Source organism: Passer montanus, unplaced genomic scaffold (assembly GCF_014805655.1).
Source record: "Passer montanus isolate IOZ18808 unplaced genomic scaffold, ASM1480565v1 scaffold5, whole genome shotgun sequence".
Taxonomy (NCBI): Eukaryota; Metazoa; Chordata; class Aves; order Passeriformes; family Passeridae; genus Passer; species Passer montanus.
In genome coordinates, this window is record NW_024369929.1 from 10,953,458 (window position 1) to 10,967,122 (window position 13,665).

The 13,665-nt window shown below is 45.5% G+C and overlaps 1 protein-coding gene across 2 annotated transcripts in view; it reads left to right on the forward strand.

Moving 5' to 3' along the window:
• The window catches only part of NTRK3 (neurotrophic receptor tyrosine kinase 3), a 218,904-nt gene that overhangs the window by 157,209 nt on the left and 48,030 nt on the right, over positions 1–13,665 (forward strand). For both annotated transcript variants that reach the window (XM_039723236.1, XM_039723237.1), the window contains exons 13-14: positions 7,698–7,828; positions 11,849–12,021. In XM_039723236.1, coding sequence (XP_039579170.1) covers positions 7,698–7,828; positions 11,849–12,021 — 304 coding nt within the window. The remainder of the gene's footprint in view (positions 1–7,697; positions 7,829–11,848; positions 12,022–13,665) is intronic.

The following is a 13,665-nucleotide window of genomic DNA, read 5'->3' on the forward strand; positions in this document are numbered from 1 at the left end:
AGGTCTCCATACTAAAGGACTTTTTAATCATTGAAAAAAGCTCAGGTGAAGAGATTTACCTTGTTGGATCAATGGAATGTACTGTTGATATGAACTCTTGCTTGAGTAATTCCAGAAAGTCATAAATCTGCAGGAAGAAGAGGAGATGGATTCTGACTCAAAGGCAAGAACCCACTGCTGTGCAAGGCATGGATGTGCTGAAGGCTTCTTTCATTTGCTGCTGCGGTCATTGTCAGGCTGGGGGTGATGCTCAGGATCCTTCCTCTTGCGTTTTCTCTTTGTGTTTAGATCTCCCCAGGATAATTTGGTTCTGCAGTTGGTTCTGCAGGACTATGCAGTGCTGTTCTTCCCAGCTGAGGCTGCTCAGCACCCATGAGACACTTTGTATTGCTCTCTTCATAAAATAATTGCTAAGTGGTTTGTTCTCAGATGGGACTGAAATGGATGAGAAGGGCTTGAAGTTGTGCATTTTTTTAATAGGAATGTCAGGTGGTTTAAGGGGAGAGAAGTTTTTGCTTAAAAAGTGAGTGTGGAATGGTGCCGAGTGCATTCTAACTTTACTATTTTTCAGATTTTTTTCCCCATGAAGTAAATGACAATTTTCTTTGGTTTGGGTTTAAACTTTGCAGGTATGTCACACCAGGTAATGTCACCTGCTTCCAGGTGGTTGTCAGGTTGTTTTGGTGAGGGAGTCTGGTGGGCTCTGGAATTGCTTCTGATGAGTTGCTAGTTTAAGGGGTGCCTCTGCTTTGCCTTTCTATCAGCTCTTTTACACACACACACACACACACAAAAACCCTCCCTTTCCATTTCCCTTCAGCTCCAAGAGCACTGTACATGTGCACTGTTGTTGGTGGTCTCTCTGTGGCTGCTTTTGGAGCTGGTGCTGCAGCTCAGAGGGTGCTAATCCAGTCACTGGATTAGCTGCAAATCACACCCCTCTGTGCAGCTTGAGGGCTGTTCTGCAGCATCTCTCCCTCAAATCAGGTCTGGCTGGAGTCAGCTGGAAGCTGAAAGGCAGCGCTTTGGGTCAGGGCTTCCTCTCCATCTGCTATTGCAGCAGCAAAAACCAGAGGAGCTGGTGATGTCCTGATTATCAGAGGTATGCTTGGAAATTGTGGATGTCAGGTGTTTCCAAAGCACCAGAGATCTGCCATGCAGAGGTTGCTCCTCTCCTGTTTTCCTGAGCTCAATTGCACTGAACTTTAGCTCCTGGTGTAGATTGGTATAACTGGATCATTCTTCTAGCCAAGATTGTCCAGCTAAATGCGTCAAGGCCTGTTATTTTTTACCAAGGTCCATTTAGCAGCATGTAGTGCATTAGCTCTGGGTCTGCTGGGTCATCTGAGCAATAAAGCCTCCTTCCCACCTGGGAGCTGCACTCATGCCTTGTGCTGTTCCCAAGGAATGAAGGGGATGGTAAGAAAATGAAAAGAACTGCAGAAACATAAAATAGCTTTCTCTTAAACTCTTTATGAAGGAGTATGATCATTAACTGAAGGCTGTGGTTGCTCCATCAAGTTCCCAGAGATTCAGATATGCTCTACATAAATCTCTATGATTTGTGTCAGAACTGCTTGGTGCTTATAACCATGACTTTTTTGAGTCCAAGTCCTTGAAGGGTGCCTTACAGAGGAACTTGGCAAAGACCCAGTGTCTGGGCACCGTGCCGAGTTGTTGGAACTTGTACCTGGGTCCTTTCCCAGAGGTGGCTCATGTCAGAGCTGAGAGAGAAGCCACCAGAAGTGAAGGGTTACCTACTTGGAGTCCAGGCAGAGATAAGAAACAGCCTGTTTATGTCTCCATTTTTTAAAATGATGTGGGACTGATTCTCCCTTTGTTTACATGTACTTCACAGCAGTCCATGATTGAAATCAATATCCTCCATTGACTTTGATGGATTTGCACCAGGTGAGGAGGGAGACTCGGGCTCTGTGCAGCCTGCCTCTGTGTTATCTTCTCTCTCCATGAGACAAATCTGTGAGAGAATGCCTTGCCAGCCCTCCAGTGGCAGGGCTTTTTAATCTGGTCCTGCCTGACGCGCAAGCTCTGCTCTGATCGGGTACATTGGGTAACTCATCGAGTTTGGTTCCCATCCAGGCTGTGATTGACTGCCTGACATGAAGGGCTCTCTGCTTGGTACTTACATGTGGTGGTGACAAGATTTCCAGTGTAAATTGTAAGCTTTGTTTATTTGATTTTAATTGTGGCGGAGCAGCGGAGCTGTGCAGCATTTATTCACAAGAGTTATCCCAGCAGTGTCAAGGAAGAAATGAATGAATCACATTGACTAAGTGAGAACTTTGCTACCTTTTTGTGGACAACTTATGTAGAAAGAAAAGAGAAAATTCTTTGGCATAAATTAGTTGTTACAGCAAATGACTCAGCCACTGCTGAAAAATGTCATTGTTGTTATCATTTATAAAGCGCTGTTGATGCAAATGAGGCATTAGAAGCTTATGAAAATCAAGAGCATATCTACAAAGAGCCCAGGATCAGACCCAAATCAGGATACCCTAGAAACAGATCTAAAATAAGTCAGGTTTAAAAACGGGCTTGAACAGTAAGAGGGGTAAAAAATAGAGAAGAAGAAAAAGAGAGAAGAAATGCCATGATGTGAAAAAGCAAAGGGAGGGAGGAGCTGGTGATGGAGAGGTGCAGGAAAGGACCTACCTTTAGGGAAAACATGTAGGAGGGGAAATAAAAAATTATAGAAAATTGATATTGGTCTTTTCTAGGCAAGAAGAGGAATTTTCTGATAAAGAGAGCAGTAAAAGTAAAAGGGGAAATGCGTATAATTTTGGTCTATTCCATCAGCAAGATACAGGTTATTTGTCCACGGTCAGGAAACCCACTAGAAAGAAAAGAAGACAGACTGCTCACTGTTTGGGAGTTTGAAAGAAGATGTGAGGAATTAATTGAAATTAATTAATATAACAGTTGAAATTGACACGGTGTAAATGATCTAGCATTAGTAGTTTTGCAGTTTGCTCTAACTTAAGTACTGGCACTGCTCATGGTTTACTCTGGAGATTGATTTGTCCATTTTCCTCCCCCTGTAGTCATCTGTGTCCAAACACAATCCTGTGCATTCAGGTTTCAAGAGTATTAGCAAACCAGGGTTTCAAAGATGCTGGTTGTGATGGGAATTTGAAATGCAGAATTTGCAGTGTCACTGAACCCATCTTTTCTTCATCTGATGCCCAGGATTGATTTAGAAATGAGACAATAATTGGAAAATTAGATTCATGAAATGTACTCATACAACTTCCCAATATCTGCTCATGTGATTGAAAAGTGATGGTTATTCAAAACAATGTGTTTCCATTGCACACAGTCTATTACCAGCTCCATATGCTCTACCTGGAATTTGGAGGTTGAGTCATGGTCTTTTTGTCTTGACCTTGCCATAAGATAGAGAGACTCTGCAATAGGAGAGTAAAAGATGGGAGAAGAATCACTGAATCAGTGATGTAAGTGGAAAAGTTCTGTTTTTTCCAGGCTCTATCACAAGTGCAGAAGAGACCCATTGGGACATGGTAGACTGATGTGTGAGGAAAGCAGAATTAATCTTATTCCCTCTTCTTCTTCCCCAGTATCCCATGGCTGTGTTGGGATCACAAGTTTAGCAAACTAGAAGGTGTTTTTCTCAAGGAGAGGAACAGACATGACTAAGGACACGTGGGAGCAAGTGATGGGGAGGAAGAAGTTTCTGGTTTCAGACAGCCACTTTTCTAACTAAATTCACTTTAAGCACAGATCAAGTCATCTATCCTGCAAAAGGTTCAGAGGTTGTTAGGTAAAGATCCTTTTGAAGATCCAAAGCTGCCATCTTTCTGCCTTGGCTCTTCCAGAGAAAGGGAAACTTTCTGCTTTGGAGACCATGTGTAAAAGTGGGTCCCACACTTACTGTTGTTAATGCTCTAACTTCCCCCCATGCTGCCATCATTGAGCTCAAGTCATGGACCATTTCCAACCAGCTGCAGGTCAGGTGCTTTCTGATTAATGTGGTTAATGGGCTATTCAGAACAAGAGTGAAGGCAAAAGTTTGAAACACCTTCTCTGTGTGTTAAATCTTGATGGACAAGAAGGAAGTTGGGGAATCTGCCCAACTTTTCTTCTGTGTCATGAAGAAATATACTGATCCCAACCAAGGACTGAAAGATGTTTCATTGTAAAGTGGAATGACTTCAGTGTCAGCCACTCACATCCTTCCCGTACGTACAGCATGGCTTTGAACGAGTTCACATCATGCTGTCAATTCTGCTTATTTTCCTGTCAGGTCTTGCTGTGGCTTCTGCATAGGATCTTCTTATGAATTGTCTTGTTGTCTTGTTTTTATAAATAAATGGTACATGGGGAGGGAAAAAAATAAAAAGAGTGGTGCTTCGGGAGAGGCAGTTTGCATACACCTTGTCTACAGGGCTGACTGCAACAGAGCCGAGACAGATTAGCACAGCACTGCCTGCCTAAAACAAATAAACACCAGCTGTTTATCAGACAGGGCTCGGCTTCCTCCAGGAGGAGGTAAACAGATTTATGCAGATGAACCTCTGAGGTGCCCTTGCAGCACAGCATCTTTCATGGCTATTTGGCCTTCCTCATGAGTTACAGCCAGGATGGACGAGCACAGAGGTGCAAGGTGAGCACAAAAACGCTGCCAGCCACACCGTGCCACGGGGGTTTGTCACTGCCTTGTGGTTAAACCTGTATTTTATAGTGGGTTAGGATTAATCATAGTGCTGATCTTGCCGTGAAGGGAAGAATTTGATCTAAACTTCACTACTTTAGGCCTCTAGCATGTGGAAAAGCAATTTATTATAGCTCACTTATTATTCCATTTGTGCCTAAAATACTATGAAGCAAAATTTATGGCTATTTGAGGTTGAGAGAAATTGCGATCAGCAAATGTATTTTTCTGATTCTACATTAAGATTGTCCAGTTGCTGTCAAACTACTTAACTTCATGACCCTTTTATTTTTATAGCCACCCAAGTTAACTTTCAATCCAACAGTGCTACACAAGTCCACTACTGCAAAAGGATTGCTTCTCCCTCAATTCAACTCTGTCTACCACAATACCACATTTAATTCTTCATATGATTTTTCCCTGAAACTTCTCAGGTGACTCTTAACAACTAGCTGTAAAATGTGGTCTCAGAGACAGATGGGATATTATTTTAATAATATAGATGTAATTACACAGTTTGGATGCCAGCTCTCAGAAATGTCTGATAATTTATTAAGATGTCATTGGGAGGAAAAATTGAGAGCTGAAAGTTTTGGGCAATACCCTGGAGAGTTTAGAAAGAGAGGTTTGTCTCAGTTCTCATGGTGTTACTCATCAGAAATGTAAAAATTCTTAAACAGTATTGGTGGTTTTTCTGTTTCCTATTTAACTTCATCTCACACCAAATGGGACAATCTTATTGTAATTGCTACATTTCTGAGTTTTTAAAAATATCTATGGGCTCCTCTTAGTACAAGATCCTTCCTCACAGCTTTCTTGATTGCTGCTATTTGGGAGACCAAGAATGCAAATATGTGGTTTATCAATACAGTAAGACCAAGGTAATGTAGTGATGAGTGCTACAGAAATGCTTGCCAAGCCAAAGAGGATAAACCCCTTTTCCTCTACTCTATTAAGTAAATTGGTGCCATTTGAGCTTTTCTTATATTAGGAATTTCCTCACCCAAGTGCATTGCTTTACATTTCAACACATTATATCTCAGATTTCTCCAGGTACTCCTTAAACACTCAGCTAAACCAGGTGGAGAAGGCAAAGTCCACATGTGATTTGTTCTCCCTGGCTGCCACTGCAGGTTTAAAACCAAAGTCATTTTGGATGTGCCTACCAACATGTGCCTTAATGCTACTAATATTATTAATATCGGTAAGAAGCAGTTTTCAGCCTATTGAACAATTAAGAAAGGTCAATGGGAATTCCCAGAGAGGTGTCTTTCATTACAAGGCCCATTGCTTGTGCAATCTTGCAGCATCCATCTTCCCAAGCAAGCCAAGGGCCCAGAGATGGCAGCTCCATAAACCTGCCTCTGAGCTCCTAATTAGAAAGCTTAATTGCATGAAAGCCATTAGGATGCTTGTGTTCCATTGGTTTTTTGATGCATTAAGTGGTACCTATATGACCCCTCAGGTTGATACAGGTGCTTTCTTGGGTGCCTGGGTGGCAGGAGCTGGTGGCAGATTGTGATGTGCCCCTGCAGCCAGTCTGAAACCCAGAATTAGTCACTTGCACCTCCTTCATCTGCAGGGAAACACACCTAATCTAAGGGGCACATACCTTTACAGCTCCTGTGGCACAAGGAAGAGATGGAAAAGGATCAAAAGTGGTCCAGTTTATGAAAAAACAGATTCAGGGTTATGAACATCCCACGGGAGTGGAAAGAGGGCACTGTCCCACATAATGCCTCTGCTTGAGGAGACCTCTCATGCATCAGCTTTTGCTTACTGGGCACTGGAGAAGAGTGCACAGCTCTCCACTGGCTGCCATGACCATCAGGCTGAAGCTGAGAGTGGGCTGTGCTGCCACAGTTCTCATGGCGATGGAAAGCTCCACTGAAGGACAGTTCATAGAGATAAAATTTTGGATGCTGTGTCTCCAGAAAATGCTGTGGTGGCTGCACATCTCTAACTGCTTCTACAGTTCCTTCCAAGCATTAAACACTGCATCCCCCCCCACCTTTTATTTGTTGCTGAGGAATTCTAGGGGTGCTGTGATGCCAGAAAGGTGCTTAGAGGTTTGCTGTGCCTTAGTGCTGTCCTCAGAAGAGAGCAAGTTCTCCCAGCAACTCGTGACATCTGATGATGACACAGAGTCAGTGGATATCCCATAGCCACTAACCTGCCCTTGTAGGTGCCTGGTATCTGGGCAGATTTAATCCTCAGGAATGACCTGTTAGCTGAGCAAACCACTTTTCTTTGGCCTCTGTGCCTCTGGTAAATTAAAGCCACTGCTCTTGTGATTCTTCCTGAATCCTCAGTTGCTATTCCCTGTCAGGCCTCACTGTCCTAAATGTCAGTGGAAAGGATCATTGAAACTAATGGGTTCAGTTCATCTGGTGTGCCAGTGATGATATCCTGGGATGACCTTCCTTCCGAGGGAACAGTCGTGGAGGGGAAGGCTGCAGGGTCAGTTCCAGCACTTCCAGCCAGCTCCTGCTAATGCCCTAAGGAGCATGGGGGTCACTGGTCCTCCTCCTCCTGGGAATGCTTTGACTTACCCAGCTTCAGCCTCAAAAATCTGTCATGTTTGAGTTTAAACTAATCCCAGCTGAAATGCAAAACTCAACAGGACCTTCTAATCTCACCTTTCATTGGAAGGACATGACCTTTGCTACACCTCACAGGAGATGGATTATTTTCAGGATTATTCGAAAGAGATTCAAGTCTTTGTAGCAGAATTTGCCCCTGAGGACAAGCTTGCCATGAGCTTGTCATGAGAACTGATAAACCTCAAGTACTTTCCTGGCAGATGTTTTGCATGAGACTAACTCCATCACAGAGATGGCTGCGTTCTGTGGGTGGGTAAAAAGATCCCCGTATATATTTTCTGCGAAGCAATTTCAGTTCCCTTGCAGCTTGCAAGAAAATTGAATTAGTTGTTTTCCATTCGCTGAATTAACCCTGATTCATTCTTCCCTCAACCCTCTCCCTCTTCCTCCCCTCCCTCCAACAGATGTCCAGCATATTAAGAGGAGAGACATCGTTTTGAAGAGGGAGCTGGGAGAAGGTGCCTTTGGGAAGGTGTTCTTGGCCGAGTGTTACAACCTCAGCCCCACCAACGACAAAATGCTGGTGGCAGTGAAGGTAAATGCCAAGGGTAGAGAGTAGGGCAGGGGCTGGCCAGTGAAGTGAGACTGGATGAGCCTGTGTGGGAAAGGGAAGCAGGGGAGGGCTGGGGGCCAGGGGGGGAGATTTATCTGATGCCGGAGATTGTGGTAAATCCAATTAGTCACACAAAGTTTCAGTGTTTCGCTTCAAGGTTGTCTGTTCTCACCAGTGCCAAAGCCTCCCTTCCTGCTGACACGGCCAGGAGACAGACAGGGAGGAGAGGCTGGTCTGGGAGCTGTGAGCTCCTGTGCAGCTGCAGCAGCACGGTGTGGATCCAACTCCCTCCAGCAGGCACTGCGGCCCTGCTCCTTCTGGATTTTATCTTTTTTTGTAACATGCAGAAGCCGAAACATAAAAAGGCCTCAGCAAAAATGAGCAATGAAAGCTAAGCATGATGAGCCAATTTTCTGGGATCAATTTGCTGCAAGATGGGCAAAGCAGCTCGGCTTGGCTCCACTCTGCTCCTTGCTTAGCCACAGGTTGCTCCTGTTTTGGGTATTTTGAGCCAACACGAGTTCAGCTTGGCTTGTGCTGGGCTGCTTGCATCCTTGTGATATTCCTGGTGGGAGCTGAGCCCCATCAGTCTGGCTCTGGGCAGAGGAGAGTGCTCAGTGCAGAACTGTGCTCTCCTCTCAAGTGGCACCAGTTGGCAGAGAAACAGTATAATCCCTTGGATTTAACCAGTGCTTCCTAACTCCTTGGAACAAGCATTTGAACCGATGCTCTACAGGGAAAAAGGTTCCAGCACTCTCTCCAAAGTGCTGGAGGCTTCCAGTTACTTGTGACTTGTTCTAATCACTGGCAGATCAAGCCCTTTTTTTTTATTTAGCTCAGATGTCCCCTTTTGCTCCAGCAGTGAAGTGCAAGATTGCACCTTTCACCTCTGAGACTGGTTAAAGCCGAGGACATGAAGACACCCACGTGATTAATTGTTTGATTATAGGGTTGGTACCTGCCTATCAGTGTCAGCCCTCCCTCAGCAAGCCTGGCTCCCGAGTCTCTTCAGAGTTTCATTTGCATGTAGGCAGAAACAGCATCGGAACTTGTTTCTGTTAATTGCTACTATGAGCTTACATCTCCAGAGTGCCTTTCATCCTGCAAGATCATACAGCTCCAGCTCTGGAGCAGGGCCCTGGAATCTGGCTTCTTGCCAGCTCTGGGAGTGGCAGGGAAAAAAATCCCTCTAATTTGGGCCACGTTATAAGTCTGAGGGGAAGAGAAAAAAAAAAAGAAAATAAAAAAAGGTAGGAATAAAGGCTTTACATATTAACTTGAGATTTGGCTGCAATTCCTGAAGATCTCTGCCCCCAGCTGAGGCTGAGAACTACCTCCCCAGTCACTGCAGCTCAGGGCAGCAGCAGAACTCTCTGGTTAAGGGCAGCTGAGTCCACAGCCCAGAGCCTGCCTCTGCCCTGCTCCCAGGAACTCTCTCCTAGGGCCAAAGGAAGGGGCTGTGTTCCTCTCTCACTTAAATGGACTCAGATTTTTAGCAGATCCAAAGGTTGCAGCCCTGCAGATAAACTGAGTTTTGATGTGAAGGCATGGACAAGCTTCCTGTTTTATTCAGCTTGCTTCTAAAAGCATCCTAAGAAATGCACAAGCACTGTATCCAGCAGAGTGTTAAGGTGACAAAGTCAAGTACTAGAAACGCTGGAGGGGCTGTGTTCAGGGCATGTCCTCTGAACACCTTATTTTTCATTTCTCTGTGGCTGCTCCATTGTGGGGATCACTCCTGTGCTGGAACCCGCCTAGATGTGAGTGTACCCATTTTCACAGCCCCCCAGCAAGTTACTGGGGTCTATCATCCCCTTTTGCAGAGGGCAGATGCACAAGCAGGAAAATGAACTGAAGAGATCTGCTTTAGGTGAAGGATGGAATTACCAACCTCTCGCCAGCCCTGTGGACAGCAGGTACCTGACTCAGATTGAGCCCTGCTGCAGCAATAAACACTGGTGCTTGTGGAAACCTGGCCCTGAGGCTGCATAAGAGGGGATTTTCCAAGTAATATTACAACAACTGGCACTTCATGATGACAGCTGCAACCTGCAGATGGTCAGGGACCTGCCAGAAGTTATGGAGGATTTGTGTGATGGAGACACAAAAAAAACCCACCCCAAACCTTCCTGGGAGAGTCATTCCACTGATTTTACTGAGACATCCCTTCTCTTTCTGGTTCTGGTCTTCTTTCCCTGTTCTATCCCTTCTAGCTCCCTCATTTCTAAATGTTTGGCTAAATGTTTGGCTGTGCAATCTTAGCAATGAGGAGGGAGTTGATAACTTTTTTTTTGGTGTGTGATATCAACAAACTTACAATCTTAACACCTTATAAAAATGATTGTGTGTGAAGGAGATGAAACCTAAACTCACTGCAGCTTGAAATATTATGTGCAGCCACAGGAAAAGGGAGGAGAAAAGAGTGATGGGGGAAGGGACTATTTTCCTGCAGAAAAATAGGGTGGCATCAACATTATGAAGATACTAAGTGACTAAAAGTAATTGGGTGCCTGAGATAAGGCTGGATGCTTTGCCATCTGCACCATGTAACTAACATTCATCTAAATATCTCTAGTTGAGCTATCCCAAATGGCAAAGAATTAAAACAAATTTATGGCATGTGAATAGCAGTTTGGGGGCAGAATCAGATGAGGCAGTGTCCTAAGGCTTGGGGAAAAGCCTCACAGCAGGCCTGCTCCAAGGGGAAAAACACCTTCTCTAGAGGCAGCAGCACCATGGGCCAGCCCAAGTGCAGTAACAGAGTGCTGGGCCCCATCCTCCATGCACAGCTTTCTGATATTTAGCATCCCTTTTTGCACATAAATTGCAGCTCAGGCCACCTCTGCTGTCTGCATGGGGAGATTCAAGGCATGGGGAAAGGGGGAAGATATATTTGTGTGTAGGTAAGGGGAGAGCTGCCCAGTGTCCCCACCACTAAAGGGCAAGTGGCACACATCAGATTGACACAGGATAGGTGGAACAAGTTTCCTTGAGTCCTTTTCAGGATTTGAGTCCTTTTCAGCTCCTGTGAGGTTGCACAGTTAAAGCCAGAATTGGTCCTAAACAGTTCTGACATGTGGAAGATGCAGAGAATGTGATGCACAACCAGCAACTCAAAACCAGACTCTTCATCTTAAATTTTTTAAAAGACTGTGCTGATTCTTGTGGCCATTTCATCTTGTCAAATGGTCTGGACTTAAACTTTTTTATCAAGTTCCCTCCCTTGATAGCCTGGGATGACAACAAGCTGCTTTCAGACTAACTCTCCAATGCAACTGCACAAAGATGCACAGACAAGCCAGAACCCAACCCTGGAGAATCCTCCCTTGCCACCAGCTACAGCCACAACAGCATCTTCATGGCAACACTGCAATGTCGGGCTGGTCCATGCCACCTGAAGCATGCAAGCTGCCTTGCAATGGCAAAACGGCATTCTCAGATTGTGGGAGATGAGATATTCTCAATAAGGATACTGATTTCAGCATCAGTCTGCCAGGGGAGTTGTTATAAACAGCAGGGAATAAAAACATGATTTTAAAAATTATGAGAAAAGACTTGACAGTGTCCTTCTTCAGAGGCAGTTTGAAAAATCCACACAATAACTGCACAGCCAGGCAAATCCATCTTCTGAATAAAGGCAGTGTAGTCAGCTATTTCAAAATAAAAGACAGATAGCAAGGACTGGCTGGCTCAGGAATTTAATAATAATGAGATATGAAGCCATTCACCCCTAGGTCACCAGTATAAATTCTACCCAAGCTGGGAATAATTGGAAGCTATTACCCTCTGAGGCATGTTTGCTGCTGCCTAGGAAATGAGTTGGGGAGCCCAGTGGGACAGTAACTACAGGAGTGACACACAAACATGGTGCCACCAGCACAGCTGGACCAGCAGTTCCTCTCCCCTCCCTTCCCCATCAGCTCCTCACAGATGCTGTGACCCCTTTGTCGTGGTTTTCCCCCAGCTGAGCCCACTCTGTGTGCGTGTGTGTGTGCATTCCAGGCTCTGAAAGACCCCACGCTGGCAGCCCGCAAGGATTTCCAGCGGGAGGCAGAGCTGCTCACCAACCTGCAGCACGAGCACATCGTCAAGTTCTACGGCGTCTGCGGGGACGGCGACCCGCTCATCATGGTCTTCGAGTACATGAAGCACGGGGACCTCAACAAATTCCTCAGGTGCGTGGGAATGAGGGCATGGGAGGTGCTGTGGGGCTGCCCCACAGCCTCGGGGAAACTTGCTCTAGCTCAGTGGTACACCAATGGTGTCATTATTCAGTGGGGTGAGAAGAGAGAGATGGTTGTTCCAAGGGCAGCTTGGAGGAGGTGATGGTACTCACCAGATTTTGGGCTTTGGTAGCCCTATCCCAACATTTTCCATTAGGTAATCTCAGGAGATGTGGAAACCAGGGTTTTCTTCTCCCACCTGAGCAAGCTGGAAGCTGCAGGAAGCGTGGCTGTGATCCTTCTCTGCCCTGTGGGGATGGAAGGACATGAAGCCACAGCTGTCAGCAGCTCCAAGTCCTGCACACCCAGCAAAGCCATGTCCCACTGAAGCAGGAAGGCCACTTGCCATCACTCCCTCAGCCACTGAGCTCCTGCTTCAACAGCACAAGAACCAAAATATTCCTTTGAGAAATTGGTTGGTGTCCTTGATCTGATCTACATTCTGGGTGTTTATTGGTCACTGGTTCTCATTCCTGCATTCAGAAAAGACCTGAGAAATGTTTGAGGAGTCTCAGGCAGTACCTGTGGGGTCCATCCCTGTTCCCTGGTCCCTAACCTGTGGCACCAGGCTACTCATGAAGTCAGGCAAGGCCTGAAGAAGTGCTGTAATTACCTTCTCTGTCTCCAGAGAGATGCAAATTACCAGAGCCCCCAGTGCTCTCCATCCTCATTCAACCATTTCATCAGCCTGAGGCAGATCACTTGTGTGCTCTGTATCCACCAGCAGCAAGGGCCAGGGAGCAGCTGTGGGAGGATGTTTGTGGTGCTCTTCTGCCACAAAACAGAAATTCCACTCTGAAACCTGCGTGCAAGTGGAGTGGTACTTACCTCTTGAAATAATTAGTAGTTTTATTTCCCAATATTTAGAAAATTGGACCCTTGATATTTTCCTGTTTTGACTGCTAAGTGTGAACATGATTGCAGGGAGAACAAGAATCTTGTGCATGGCAGGTCTAGCTGTGGGGTTGGGATACACTCACTGAGTATTTTTCTACCAACACAGTTTCTGACCAGGAAGCACAAGTTTTTCCATGACGTTTTCACTTCTAAGCAATCACCCACACCAGAAGAATATAAGAAAAGATCCTAGAGATTTCTTCTTTCCTCTGCCAAGTAGCGCCAACCTGTCTCCAGCTTCTTTGGGGCATTCACAGGGCAGTGGGTGAGCTGGGAACATTCCTGCATTGATTTTCATCCTCATTTTGGTATAGTTGTGGGTAGATTGAATTGGATTTTATGGTCAGTCCCTGTCTCAAGCTCTGGATAGGTCCAAGACATCTTTGTCAAGGTAGGACGAGTGAAGGCTGTTGGCTTTACAGAGCTCCTCAGACCCACATTCAAGGGGGAGCAGTCTTGCTTACCTGGGACCTTCTTTTGTCATACCTGGAAGCCTCAGCAACCTCCCAGCAGCAGCAGATTGAACTCTGCCACCAGCATGAAACCAGGAGCTGGGCTGAAAGGGTGTTTTAGCCCAGATTGGTGATGCAGTGTTAAAGACAGTGCCTCAGCCTTGTGACTGAAGGCAGGCAGTCTGCAAAAGAGGCCTAGAGATGCTGTTCTTCAAGTGCTTCACAAAGAAAAACTCAAAATTGACCT